Source organism: Balaenoptera musculus, chromosome 1 (genome assembly GCF_009873245.2).
Source record: "Balaenoptera musculus isolate JJ_BM4_2016_0621 chromosome 1, mBalMus1.pri.v3, whole genome shotgun sequence".
Classification (NCBI taxonomy): domain Eukaryota; kingdom Metazoa; phylum Chordata; class Mammalia; order Artiodactyla; family Balaenopteridae; genus Balaenoptera; species Balaenoptera musculus.
In genome coordinates, this window is record NC_045785.1 from 136,296,408 (window position 1) to 136,308,228 (window position 11,821).

Below are 11,821 nucleotides of genomic sequence, written 5' to 3' on the forward strand. Positions count from 1 at the left end.
ACTGTCCATGGCTCCAAATTTTATTCCCAAGAGCTGAAGTTTCCTATTTTTTTCACCTTGCAGAGGACTGAAGATTTGTGGGCTCCTTTTAAGCATTTCCATTATAGTGGCTGGGGCCCCACCAATGTTCCTCCTCCTTACGACGCTGGGAACCTCTGGGACTCTTTTCACTGGTTGAGCAACCTAGGTACCCTGGGATGGAGCTGCAGAAACATGGAGATATGGATTTACAAAGTGTCTTCCTTGGTGATAACTTACTGAATTCTAAGAGAGAGACAGAAGTGGGGAGGAGGAGGTGAGAGGAAGAGGGAGGAAGGGAGGGAGGTGGGGAGGAAAGGAGGGAGGGAGAAGGAGAGAGACCCAGGACAGGGGTAGTGGCACAGTAAGTATGAAAGAGGTGGCCTTGGGGAAATGAGCTTTTTCTCCTCTGGCATCTCAGAAATGCTTTAGCGTAACCCCCTCTTTTTACAGAAGGGAAGCTGAGGCTGAGAAGTGAATGACTTACTCAAGATTTTGGCATTGGTGGTGTGGCAGAGCTGGCCTAGACTGTATTCCTTGTGTCTGTCAGTTCAGTGCACTTTTTATAACAGGGTGGTAACTTTAGAGACAGGAATAGTTGTCTCCTTTTCCAGGCAAATATCTTCTACTTATTCAATGGCACATGGAGCTGCTTTAAAAGACAAGCTTCTTGCTCCACACATGAGAGGAGAAAGGCTGAAATTGCAAAGGATGGGGAGAGAACAGTGACGGGGGTGCCTCTCTGCTGAGGGATAAAGGATGGCAGTTCCTTAGGGGAGGCAGGGAAGGGGGAGCTATCCCAGTGCCTGCTGGGAAGAGAGCGCGGAAGGGATAGAAAGGAAAGGCTAGAGGTGTGGAATTCAAACTGAAATTGAATCCCCTACGTGAGAGGGAGGGGAACAAACTAGCTATCTAACTTCTGAGTGTGAATAGAACCATCTCACGATGGAGCAGCTAGGCTGAGCACATCGAGAAGGCGGAAGAAAGGGAGAGAGGCCCCGTTCTCAGCCAGCTAATGAGAGTGGGGTATGAGTCTTCAATCTTCTCCCATTAGGGGAACAAGTGGTCTGCTGAGGAGGGTTCTGGTTCGAGGAGTCAGGTGTGACCGAGTTGGGACGTTCTCCTTCTGGTGACGGCCTCAGTGCTCTCTTGGGTAGCATCTACCCTGTCCTGTGTACCACTGCGGGTGGGAGAGTGGGGTTGTGTTCCGGGCCTTATTGAGATCTGCAAAGCTGGGCGATCCTGGGGTTCAGCAGTGGGCTTGGTCCTCAGTCCCGTGAGCTGAGCGTTCCTGGGTTGCTGGAGTCTGGAGGCTTTGCCAGACTCTGTCTCACCTAGATCTTTCTAACAGTGCTAATTTCCAAACCCAATCATTTCCACAAAGAGCCTGGCAGCCTCACCTCCTTTCTCAGTGAAGGTTTAATAGCAGAATGCTGAAACAGGTCTCATTGCTAAGCCTTCATTATTTCCACAACATATACTACAGGACTCCTACTAATATACCGTGAAGTATTGTCCTAATTAAAACTAAACGACTCATGTCAAATTAAATAAGCGGAGTACATTGCGTTAGCCAGGGCTCTGGCTTGCAATTGCATGTTTGTTTACTTGTTAATTGGCCAAGTTCAATAATCTACAGCAGCCTTTTCTTCTCATCAGTACAAATTACTGATGCTTCAGACTTGGTCTGTTGGAGAGCCCTGGCCGGGGAGATGAGATACCTGACAATCTGTCCCACTATGTCATCTTGTAAAGCTGTTGAACTGAGGTTCTCCTGGAGCAAAGGGAGCACGATATTCACCAGCCTCCCACTTCCTGAGGTTGCTGCAAAGCTACTGTAAAGTGGAGACATCTGAAGAGCTCCTACGTGTGCTGCCCTTTGGAAGATCTTTGATCCAGCAGAGCTTCGAAGGTTAGTGTACCCAGAAACAGCCTCATGGGTCAGATATTTTTCCAATTCACAGCTGAGAAAACTGTGGCTCAGAGAGATTGGGTATCTTGCCCAAGTTCACACAGCTAGTACTTCCCTGTGGTTTTGGTGTCCCTCCTCAAAGCACACACCCACCATGGCATCCATCACAAGGTATGTCTACCGCCATTTTCCTACCTGCCTCTGGTACCAGCTCTGAGCTCTTGAGCACCTAGTGGCTTCATGGTGGGCAGATGTAGTTCATGTCATTAAATGATGGCTCTACGTGTAGATGGTCACCATGGGAGCCCATTGCTGTGAGAGCATATCCCTTGCCTGTTACTTGATGACTAAATTTCTACAATTTGGCATTTATTCTTTTGGTTTAAGGCTCATATTTTGTGTAAAAATGGTGAATACTGGTGGGCAGTGCATTTGCCAGGTGTTATCATTTTCACCTACTTGCGAATGAATATACCAGGTTAGCACTTTCTCCAGAGATGCAGCCTTCTCTCACAGGGGAGGGAACTATGACTCAGAGAAGTCCCGCAGCTCCTAGGTGGCAACTCTTAGGTGGCAGCTCCTAGGTGGCAGAGCAGGGCTAGAACACACATCCTTTACGTTCCAGCCAGGTCTTTTCCCCTTTGTGTGATGCACAGAGGGATGGCTTTGACTGGGCAGGTGAAGGAGGGCACCTGTCTTACTGGGAGCCTGGGGTCAGGAGGATTGTAGGAAGCTCCTCGGGCAAGAACTCCCAGCCAATAGAGGAGGGGTCCCAGGGGAAGGGGCCTCGGGCTATTCTCGCTGCACAGCACACAGGGCATGCCCTGGGGTTCCCTCCCTCACACCAAAGTGGGTTATTGTCAGAGTGAATACCCTAACCTCCTCCTGCCACTGGTGTTCAGAAAATAACCCAGGCTGTCACTAAACAGTTAGCATAATTTAGAACCAGCACGAAAAAGAGTGAAAGAAAAGGGGAGCAAGGGAGAGAGTTTACCCAGGCGGAAGACAGCACAGCTTCCAGATGGCTCTCCCTGAAGCTGTGCTGGCATCCAGGTCTGCCTGGAGCCCCAGGTTGCAGCCAGTGTTTTGGTAGCTGAGGAGACCCACGTGTGTGAGCTGGCCCTGACCTGACCACACAATGGTCAATGTGCCCTGCTCTGCACAGACCATTCGGGGAGATGTTAGCTACAATCCAGTGCACTTTGCACAAATGCAAAAAGATGTGTATGGGATCCTAGAACGTTCGTTGCTATAGCAACATCTGCCTTTATTATCACCTAAATCCATTCTCAGTATAAATATAGTAACTATTTAACTTCCCCACCCCCCGTCCACTTGGTAGAATTTTTTTAAATTGTGACAACCAAAAAAAAAAAAAAAAGAGAAGAAAAGAAAACTCCAATAAACTGCAGTATCAGGGGTGTATGTGTAGAAGTGAATTTTGGAGGTGGTGAAAGTATGAGGACATTTGTGGTTGGGGCAAATTTTCACAGGTTGCAAGTTAGTGGAGAGACTAATCCTTATAACCAATTCAGGAAGGTGAATACCTAGAAGTAATGGGACAAATTTCCATTTGGAAAGTTGAAGAGGAATGAAGCGGTAGAGGTGCAGAAGAGGGGAATATTGTAGTGAAAAGGATGCTGATTTGTAGTCAGACAGACATGGACTCAAATCTTGACATCACTGCTTATCACCTAAGTAACACTGAGCTACTTGATCCCCTGAGCCTCAGTTTCCTCATCTGTAAAATGGGAAAACCATATCCTGCAGCATGTTTCAGCAACTTGATCTCCTTGGGCCAGAACTTGACATCGGTTCACCAGCAGACATTTATTTCCTATGCACCAGCTCAGTCCTCTGCAGGGGAAGGTGAAAAGGGGCAGGCCCAGCAGGGGTTGGGGAGAGTGATCATTGTGCCAGTTTTGGAGACCATCTGTGAAGTGAATGACAGTCCAAGGTGGAAGGGGAAATGGCATGGCAAGTACCGTGAGTACCCTTAGGATAAAACATTCTCCTTCCATCATATAATAAAGGTGACCTTAAAAATAAAGGGTAGAGGAGTTTGGGGAGGAAGGAAAGTCTAACACCTGAGCTACACGTGGATATGCCATTATTTATTTATTGAACCATTTCTCCTTTGTGAGACATTTGGTTTGTTTCAAGGTCCTTCGATTATATGACACTGCATGGACATTATTGCATATAAATCCCGGTCTGCATCTAGGATTATTTCCTTAGGATAAATTCCCAGGAGTAGAATTACTGGATCAGCAAAGGGAGGATTTTTAGGGCTCTTGACATATATTACTAACCACCTCCTAGAAAATTTGTACCAGATTATACTCTCATTAGCAGTGTACAAGATTGCTCACGTTCCCACGTGTCTGACAACATGGGGCACTTTAACTTAAAAAGAATTCTTGGTTCTCTTCTTACTTTTTCTTTGCTCTTTTTCTAGGTTATTCTTAGAAATAATTTTTTCCAGCTTTATTGAGATATTATTGACATATAACATCTGTAAGTTAAAGGTATACAATATGTTGATTTGATACACTTATATATTGTGAAATGATTACCACAGTAGTGTTAGTTAACACCTCTAACATCTCACATAATTATCAGTTCTTTTTTTGTGGTGAGAACATTTAAGATCTGTTCTTTAATCACAATGCTGTGCATTAAGACCCCCAGAATTTACTTCTTATAACTGGAAGCCCATGTTCTTTGACCAACATCTCCCCATTTCCCCCACACTCTAGACCCTGGCCACAACCATTCTACTCTCTGTTTCTATAAGTTCAGCTTTTTAGGTTCCACATGTAAATTGGTATCATACAGTATTTGTCTTTGTCTTTCTGCCTATTTCACTTAGAATAATGCCATCAAGATTCATCCATGTTGCTGCAGATGGCAGAATTTCCTTTGTTCTCATGTCTAAATAATATCCCATTGTGTGTATGAGTGTGTGTGCGTATGTGTGTGTGTATCTAAACTTTATCTATTCATCTGTAGGTGAACACATAGGTTGTTTCCATATTTGGGCTGTTATGAATAGTGCTGCAATGAACATGGGAGTACAGATATACCTTCGAGATCCTGAATTCATTTCTTTTGGATATATACCCAGAAATGGGATTACTGGATCATATGGTAGTTCTTTTTTTAATATTTTGAGGAACCTCCAGACTGTTTTCCATAGTGGCTGCACCAATTTACATTCTTACCCACAGTGTACAAGGTTTCCCTTTTCTCCACATCCTTGTCAGCACTTATCTCTTGTCTTTTTGATGATAGCCATTCTAACAGGTGTGAGGTGATAGCTCATTGTGGTTTTGATTGGCATTTTCCTGATGATTAGTGATGTTGAGCATCTTTTCATGTACGTGTTGGCCTTTTTGTGTCTTCTTTGGAAAAAGTCTCTATCCAGGTCCTCTGCCCATTTTTAAAATAGGATTGTTTGGTCTTTTGCTATTGAGTATGATTTTCTTATATATTTTGGATATTAACCTTTATCAGGTTAATTTGCAAATATTTTTCTCCCATTCTGTAGGTTGCCTTTTAATTTTATTGATTGTTTCTTCTGCAGTGCAGAAGCTTTTTAGTTTGATGTAGTCCCACATATTTATTTTGGATTTTGTTGCTTGTGCTTTTGGTGTTATATCCAAAAATTGTTGCCAAGACCAATATTAAAGAGGTTTCGCCCTGTGTATTCTTTTAGGAGTTTCACATTTTCAGGTCTTATGTTTAAGTCTTTAATTCATTTGAGTTAATTTTTGTGAATAGTGTAACATAGGGGTCCAATTTCATTCTTCTACAAGTGATTATTCAATTTTCCCAGCACCATTTATTGAAGAGACTATCCTTTCCCCAACGAGTATTTTTAGCTCCCTTGTCAAATATTGGTTGACCATATACGTGAGGGTTTATTTCTGGGCTCTCAGTTCTGTTCCATTTGTCTATGTGTCTTTTTTTATGCCAATATCATACTATTTTGATTACTAAACATTTGTAATATAGTTTGAAATCAGGAAGCATGATGCCTCCTACTTTGTTCTTTCTCAGACTTGTGTTGGCTATTCAAGGTCTTCTGTGGTGCCAGACAAATTTTATGATCGTTTTTTCTATTTCTGTGAAAAATTCCATTGGAATTTTGATAGAGATTGCACTGAATCTATAGATGGCTTTGGGTAGACTGGACATTTTAACTCTACTAATTCTTCCAACCCACGAACACGGGATATCTTTCTATTTAATTGTGTCTTCTTCAATTTCTTTCACAGAAGTCTTATAGGTTTTAGTGTACAGATCTTTCACCTCCTTGGTTAAATTTATTTCTAAGTATTTTGTTGTTTTTGAGGCTATTGCAAATGGGATTGTCTTCTATATTTCTTTTTCAGATATTTTGTTGTTAGTGTATAGAAACACAACTGATTCTTAGAAAGTAACTTTTAATGGGCTAAATTAAAGAGTCGGTTTTCTCTTCAAAAAGTAAGATGGGAAATGTCACTTTGCTTTAGAAACATGACAATCAATTTTTTTCTTTTACCCATTCTCCTCAGTCAGAAGTAGAAAACTTTTAGGTTGCTAATAAAGAACAAGAAACCCCTTCTTTTTAATGGATATTGCAAATAGCAGATGGTCATATGAGATTTTCCTGAGCCTCTCCTTAGCAACGGCCCCCAATATGTCTCTGCAAGAGTCTCAAAATCTTACTTTGGAGAACTTGTCTTCAAGCTTGAACACGCCTCCTAAAATGAATTTTAAACAAGGGTTCTTGATAGAGATTTAAGTAAAGTCATGAGTTAGTTCTTTCTGTTTGTCCTTCCAGTTGTTTGGATAAATTAATTATTGAATGCCAGCTAAGTGTCTTGCATTGTACAAGATGCTGTGAAGTATGGGCAAGCTTCCTTATTCATGGATTCCATATTTATGACTTTGCTTACTTGCTAAAATTTATTGTAATCGTAATCAATGGCTCTTTTATGGTTATTTGTGGACATATGTAGTACAGGGAATATTTGAGTTGCTCAAAATTCACATTCTCAGCTGAGGCAGAACAAGGTGTTGCTCTATTTTATCTCTCATACTCTAAATAAGCGTCCTTTGTGCAATGCATTTAATGCCATGTTTTTGCATTTTTCTTGGTGATTTCCCTATTTAAAATAGCCCCCAAGGGTAGTGCTGAAGTGCTGTCTAGTGTTCCAAAGCACAAGAAAGCTTTGATGTGCATTAGGGAAAATATATGTGTGTTAGGTAAGCTTTATTCAGTCATGAGATATAGTGTTATTGGCTGAGTTCAGTGAATCAACAACATACATTAAATAAGGTGTCTTTAAACAGAAACACACATAAAACAAGCTTACGTATGGATTGGTTGATGAAAATGTTGTGACCAGGGTCTCACAGAAATCTAACCCTGTATTTTCCCTAGGAACAGTGCTTCGGTATTCGCTAATTCAGTGTTTACAGCAACTATGCGGAACATAGCCAGCAGGCATAACCAGAATTGACTGTATGTCAAAGGGTGACAGTTTGCCTTGGGAGATGAGAGGAACACACACAAAACAGATAATGAACAACGTAAACAGTACAAGTGGTATAAATACCAAAGAATCAAAAAAATCAGGGCAAGCTAGAGGAAGGCTTTGTGAAAGTGGTGGTCGTAAGTCTGGGCTCTGCAGAATAAAGAGGGTATATGTAGACCCAGGAAGCTAAAAGTAGGAGTGAGGAGTAGTCTTGTTTGGGGAGGAGAGGCTGAAAGCCAACTTGTTTGAATTTCAGGGTAATATTGAATCTGAGGCGTATGAGAAATAAGAGTAGAAAAGTAGTGCGGAGGGTCCTGAATATTCGTCTGAGAGAATCTGAGTTTGTTCTTTAGACGAGTTGTTTGAAAAAGAAATGAAATAACTTTACTGAAGTATAATTTGCATAAAGTAAAATGCACCCATTTAAACTGTGTAGTCTGATGAACTTTGACAAATGTAAACACCACCACAATCAAGGTATAAAACATTACTACAACCCTGAAATGTTCCCTCATATTCCTTTGCAATCAACACTCCTGTCATTCATAATACGAGGCAAAAGATCTGGCATAAATTTCCTCTTACAGAATTTTATATAAATGAAATAGTAAGTGTTCTTATGAGACTGGCTTCTTTTGCTCAGTATAATGTTTTTGAGGTTTATCCACTTTGTATATAGCATATAGTTTCTTAAAAAATGCTGAACAATATTCCATTTTATGGATATACCAAAATGTGCTTATCCATTTGCCTCTTGTTACAACATTTAGCTTGTTTCCAGTTTTGAGCTATTATAAATAAAATTGCTATGTCCATTTATGTACAACTCTTTTTGTGGAAATATGTTCTCATTTTTCTTGGATAAATATCTAAGAGTAATACTGCTGGGTCATAAGATAAGTGTATGTTTAACTTTTTAAGAAACTGCCAGACTATTTCCAAAGTGGTTGAAACATTCTATATAACCCTAGCCATGTATGAGAATTTCTGTTGCTACATATCCTAACAACTAATATAGTTGGTCTAATATAGTCAGTCTTTAAAATTTTTGCCATTCTAATGGATGTGTAGCGGTATCTCATTGTAGTTTTAAATTAAATTTTCTTTAAGATAAATGCTGTTAAATATATTTTCATGTATTTGAGATTTTATATCTTATTTTGTGAAGTATCTGTTCAAATATATTGCCATTTAAAATATTGGTTATTTGTCAGAAGACATTATTGGCCGGAAGACGTTCCTGAAATATTCTGTATATTGGCCCTTTGTCACACATATGTATTATGAATTTTTTTCTTGTGTGGCTTTTCATTTTTATGATGGTGTCTTTCGAAGAGCAGAAGTTTTGATTTTTGATGAAGGTCAGTTTATTTTATTTATTTTTTTAATGGTTCATGCTTTTTTGTTTCCTCTCTAAGAAATCTTTGCCTATCCCAAGGTCACAAAAATTCTCTCCTCTATCTTTTCCTCTAGAAGTTTCATAGTTTTAGCTCTTACATTTAAGTGTATGATCCATATCAAGTTAGTTTTTGGTATATATGACGTGAGGGAAGGGTTGAGGTTCATTCTTTTCTGTATGGATATCCAGCTGTTTCAGTAGCACTTGTTGAAACAACTCTCTTTTCCCCACTGTATTCCCTTGACACCTCTGTCAATAGTGATAACTGACCCATGTAAGTATGGATCTATTTCTGGACCCTCAATTCCCTTCTGTTGGTTTATATGATTATCCTTATTCCCAAACCACAGTCTTGATTACTGTAGCTTTACAGTGAGTCTTGAAATCCCTTACTTTAAGTTTTCCAACCTAATTCTTTTTCCAAATTGTTTTGGATATTTTAAGTTCTCTGAAGTTACATATCAATTTTAAAGTCAACTTGTCAAGTTCTGCAAGAGAGCCTGCTGGCATTTTCATCAGAATCCCAATCTGGATCTACATATCAATTTAAGGAGAATTAACATCTTAAAAATAGTCAGTATTTTTAAGATGTTAATTCCAATCTATGAATATCGGATATCTTTCCAATTATTTAGGTCTACTTTAATTTACTCAAAACTGTTTTGTATTCCGCACACTCTCTGGCTCTTTGCTCGGTTGCAGTGTTTCGTGTTTTCGCCTTCTCTGCCGTTTCTCATCCTTTCTCGCTCTCTGCTCTGCGGTGTGACGAGGCTGAATCCTCTCCGCAACCAGCCCTCGCCTTTCTTCTTCTGCCCGCACTGTTGTTCTGTTTCTCTCCTTCGGCCGCCGCCGCCACTGCTGCACAGCTGGTGTCGGTGCCGCGCTTTTCCCCCAACGTCGTCCCCGCAGCCTATGGCCCAGGCCGCCTTGGGTATTTCTGCTCAAGGTAACCACATCCCTCTTTCAAAATTCCGCCTAAAAAGAGAAGACGCTTTACCCGACTCTTTGGGCCGTTATCTCAGGGCGAACTTTCTGACCAAGTATACAACTACCCAGAGGGCCTAGGAGAAGTGCTGTATAGAGAGCAGTTCGACTTCAACGCTGAGCCACCTTGGGAACCTAGATGATGATAGGGGGGTTCCATCTCCTAACTTGTCCATTTTGTTGCACATTCTAAGGACCCAGATGTAAGGCTTGGTGGCCCATCTCTTGTTTTTCCTGGTTTATGACTTTCGGCTTTGTGGAATACGGCTGAGTTGAAAGGATTTATTGACGATGCAAGCTACTCCGTTGGCCTGTTGGATGAAGGAACAAACCTTGGAAATGTTGTTGATAACTATGTTTATGAACATACCCTGACAGGGAAAAATGCATTTTTTGTGGGAGATCTTGGAAAGATTGTGAAGAAACACAGTCAGTGGCAGAACATAGTGGCTCAGATAAAGCCATTCTACATGGTAAAGTGCAACTCCACTCCAGCTGTACTTGAGATTTTGGCAGCTCTTGGAACTGGATTTGCTTGTTCCAGTAAAACTGAAATGGCTTTAGTGCAAGAATTGGGTGTATCTCCAGAAAACATCATTTACATAAGTCCTTGCAAGCAAGTGTCTCAGATAAAGTATGCAGCAAAAGTTGGAGTGAATATCATGACATGTGACAATGAAGTCGAATTGAAGAAAATTGCACGTAATCAACCAAGTGCCAAGGTCTTACTACATATCACAACAGAAGATAATATTGGAGGTGAAGAGGGTAACATAAAGTTTGGCACTACCCTGAAGAACTGTAGGCATCTTTTGGAATGTGCTAAGGAACTTGATGTCCAAATTATTGGGGTTAAATTTCATGTTTCAAGTGCTTGCAAAGAATCTCAAGTATATGTACATGCTCTATCTGATGCTCGATGTGTATTTGACATGGCTGGAGAATTTGGCTTCACAATGAATATGTTAGACATTGGTGGAGGCTTCACAGGAACCGAATTTCGATGGCAAGAGGTTAATCATGTTATCAGCCCTTTGTTGGATCTCTACTTTCCTGAAGGATCTGACGTTAAGATAATTTATGAACCCGGAAGCTACTATGTGTCTTCTGCATTTACACTTGCAGTTAATATCATTGCAAAGAAAGTTGTTGAAAATAAGTTTTCCTCTGGAGTAGGAAAAACTGGAAGTGATGAACCAACCTTCATGTATTATATGAATGATGGTGTTTATGGTTGTTTTGCAAGTAAACTGTCTGAGGACTTAAATACCATTCCAGAGGTTCACAAGAAATACAAGGAAGATGAGCCTCTGTTTACAAGCAGACTTTGGGGTCCATCCTGTGATGAGCTTGATCAAATTGTGGAAAACTGTCTTCTTCCTGAGCTGAATGTGGGAGATTGGCTTATCTTTGATAACATGGGAGCAGATTCTTTCCACGAACCATCTGCTTTTAATGATTTTCAGAGGCCAGCTATTTATTATATGATGTCATACAGTGATTTGTATGAGATGCAAGATTCTGGAATTACTTCAGACACAATGATGAAGAACTTCTTCTTTGTGCCTTCTTGCATTCAATTGAGCCAAGAAGACAACTTTTTCACTGAAGCTTAAGCAGGCATTAATGCTTTTTTAGATCTGAAGTTGAAGGTTAAGCTTGTCTGGTCTACATTCCAGTGTGGAAAAAATTTGAACAATCTTATTCAGTTAATTCTCTTGGAAACAAAAACTACTAATAATAGCTATTTGGGACCAGACAAAATTAGCTCTCATCTATAATTCACTGGGGGTAATTGAGATGAAGATAATGTATCCACATTTAAACTTACCAGTTTGCCCTACCCCTTAAGCGTTTAAAATAAAATATGCAACAAAATGGATGACTTAGTGGAGATGGAAGCTCATTAATTGGATTCCTCATTAAAACATTTACATACAAGTACACAGTTTTTATACTAAGGATTTGCGTTAAAAAGTCTTG

General features: G+C 40.4%; 1 protein-coding gene across 1 annotated transcript; it reads left to right on the forward strand.

Annotated features, from left to right (window-relative positions):
* The first annotated feature begins 9,735 nt into the window (after nucleotides 1–9,735).
* On the forward strand, nucleotides 9,736–11,480 carry LOC118900915 (antizyme inhibitor 1-like). The gene has a single exon (XM_036863781.1). The coding sequence runs from the start codon at nucleotides 10,309–10,311 to the stop codon at nucleotides 11,452–11,454; it is 1,146 nt and encodes a 381-aa protein (XP_036719676.1). The 5' UTR covers nucleotides 9,736–10,308; the 3' UTR covers nucleotides 11,455–11,480.
* The last annotated feature ends 341 nt before the right edge of the window (nucleotides 11,481–11,821 follow it).

What these genes read in the sequence shown, in the direction of transcription:
- LOC118900915 (XM_036863781.1), top strand. Translation starts at nt 10,309, where the DNA reads ATGGTAAAGTGCAACTCCACTCCAGCTGTACTTGAGATTTTGGCAGCT.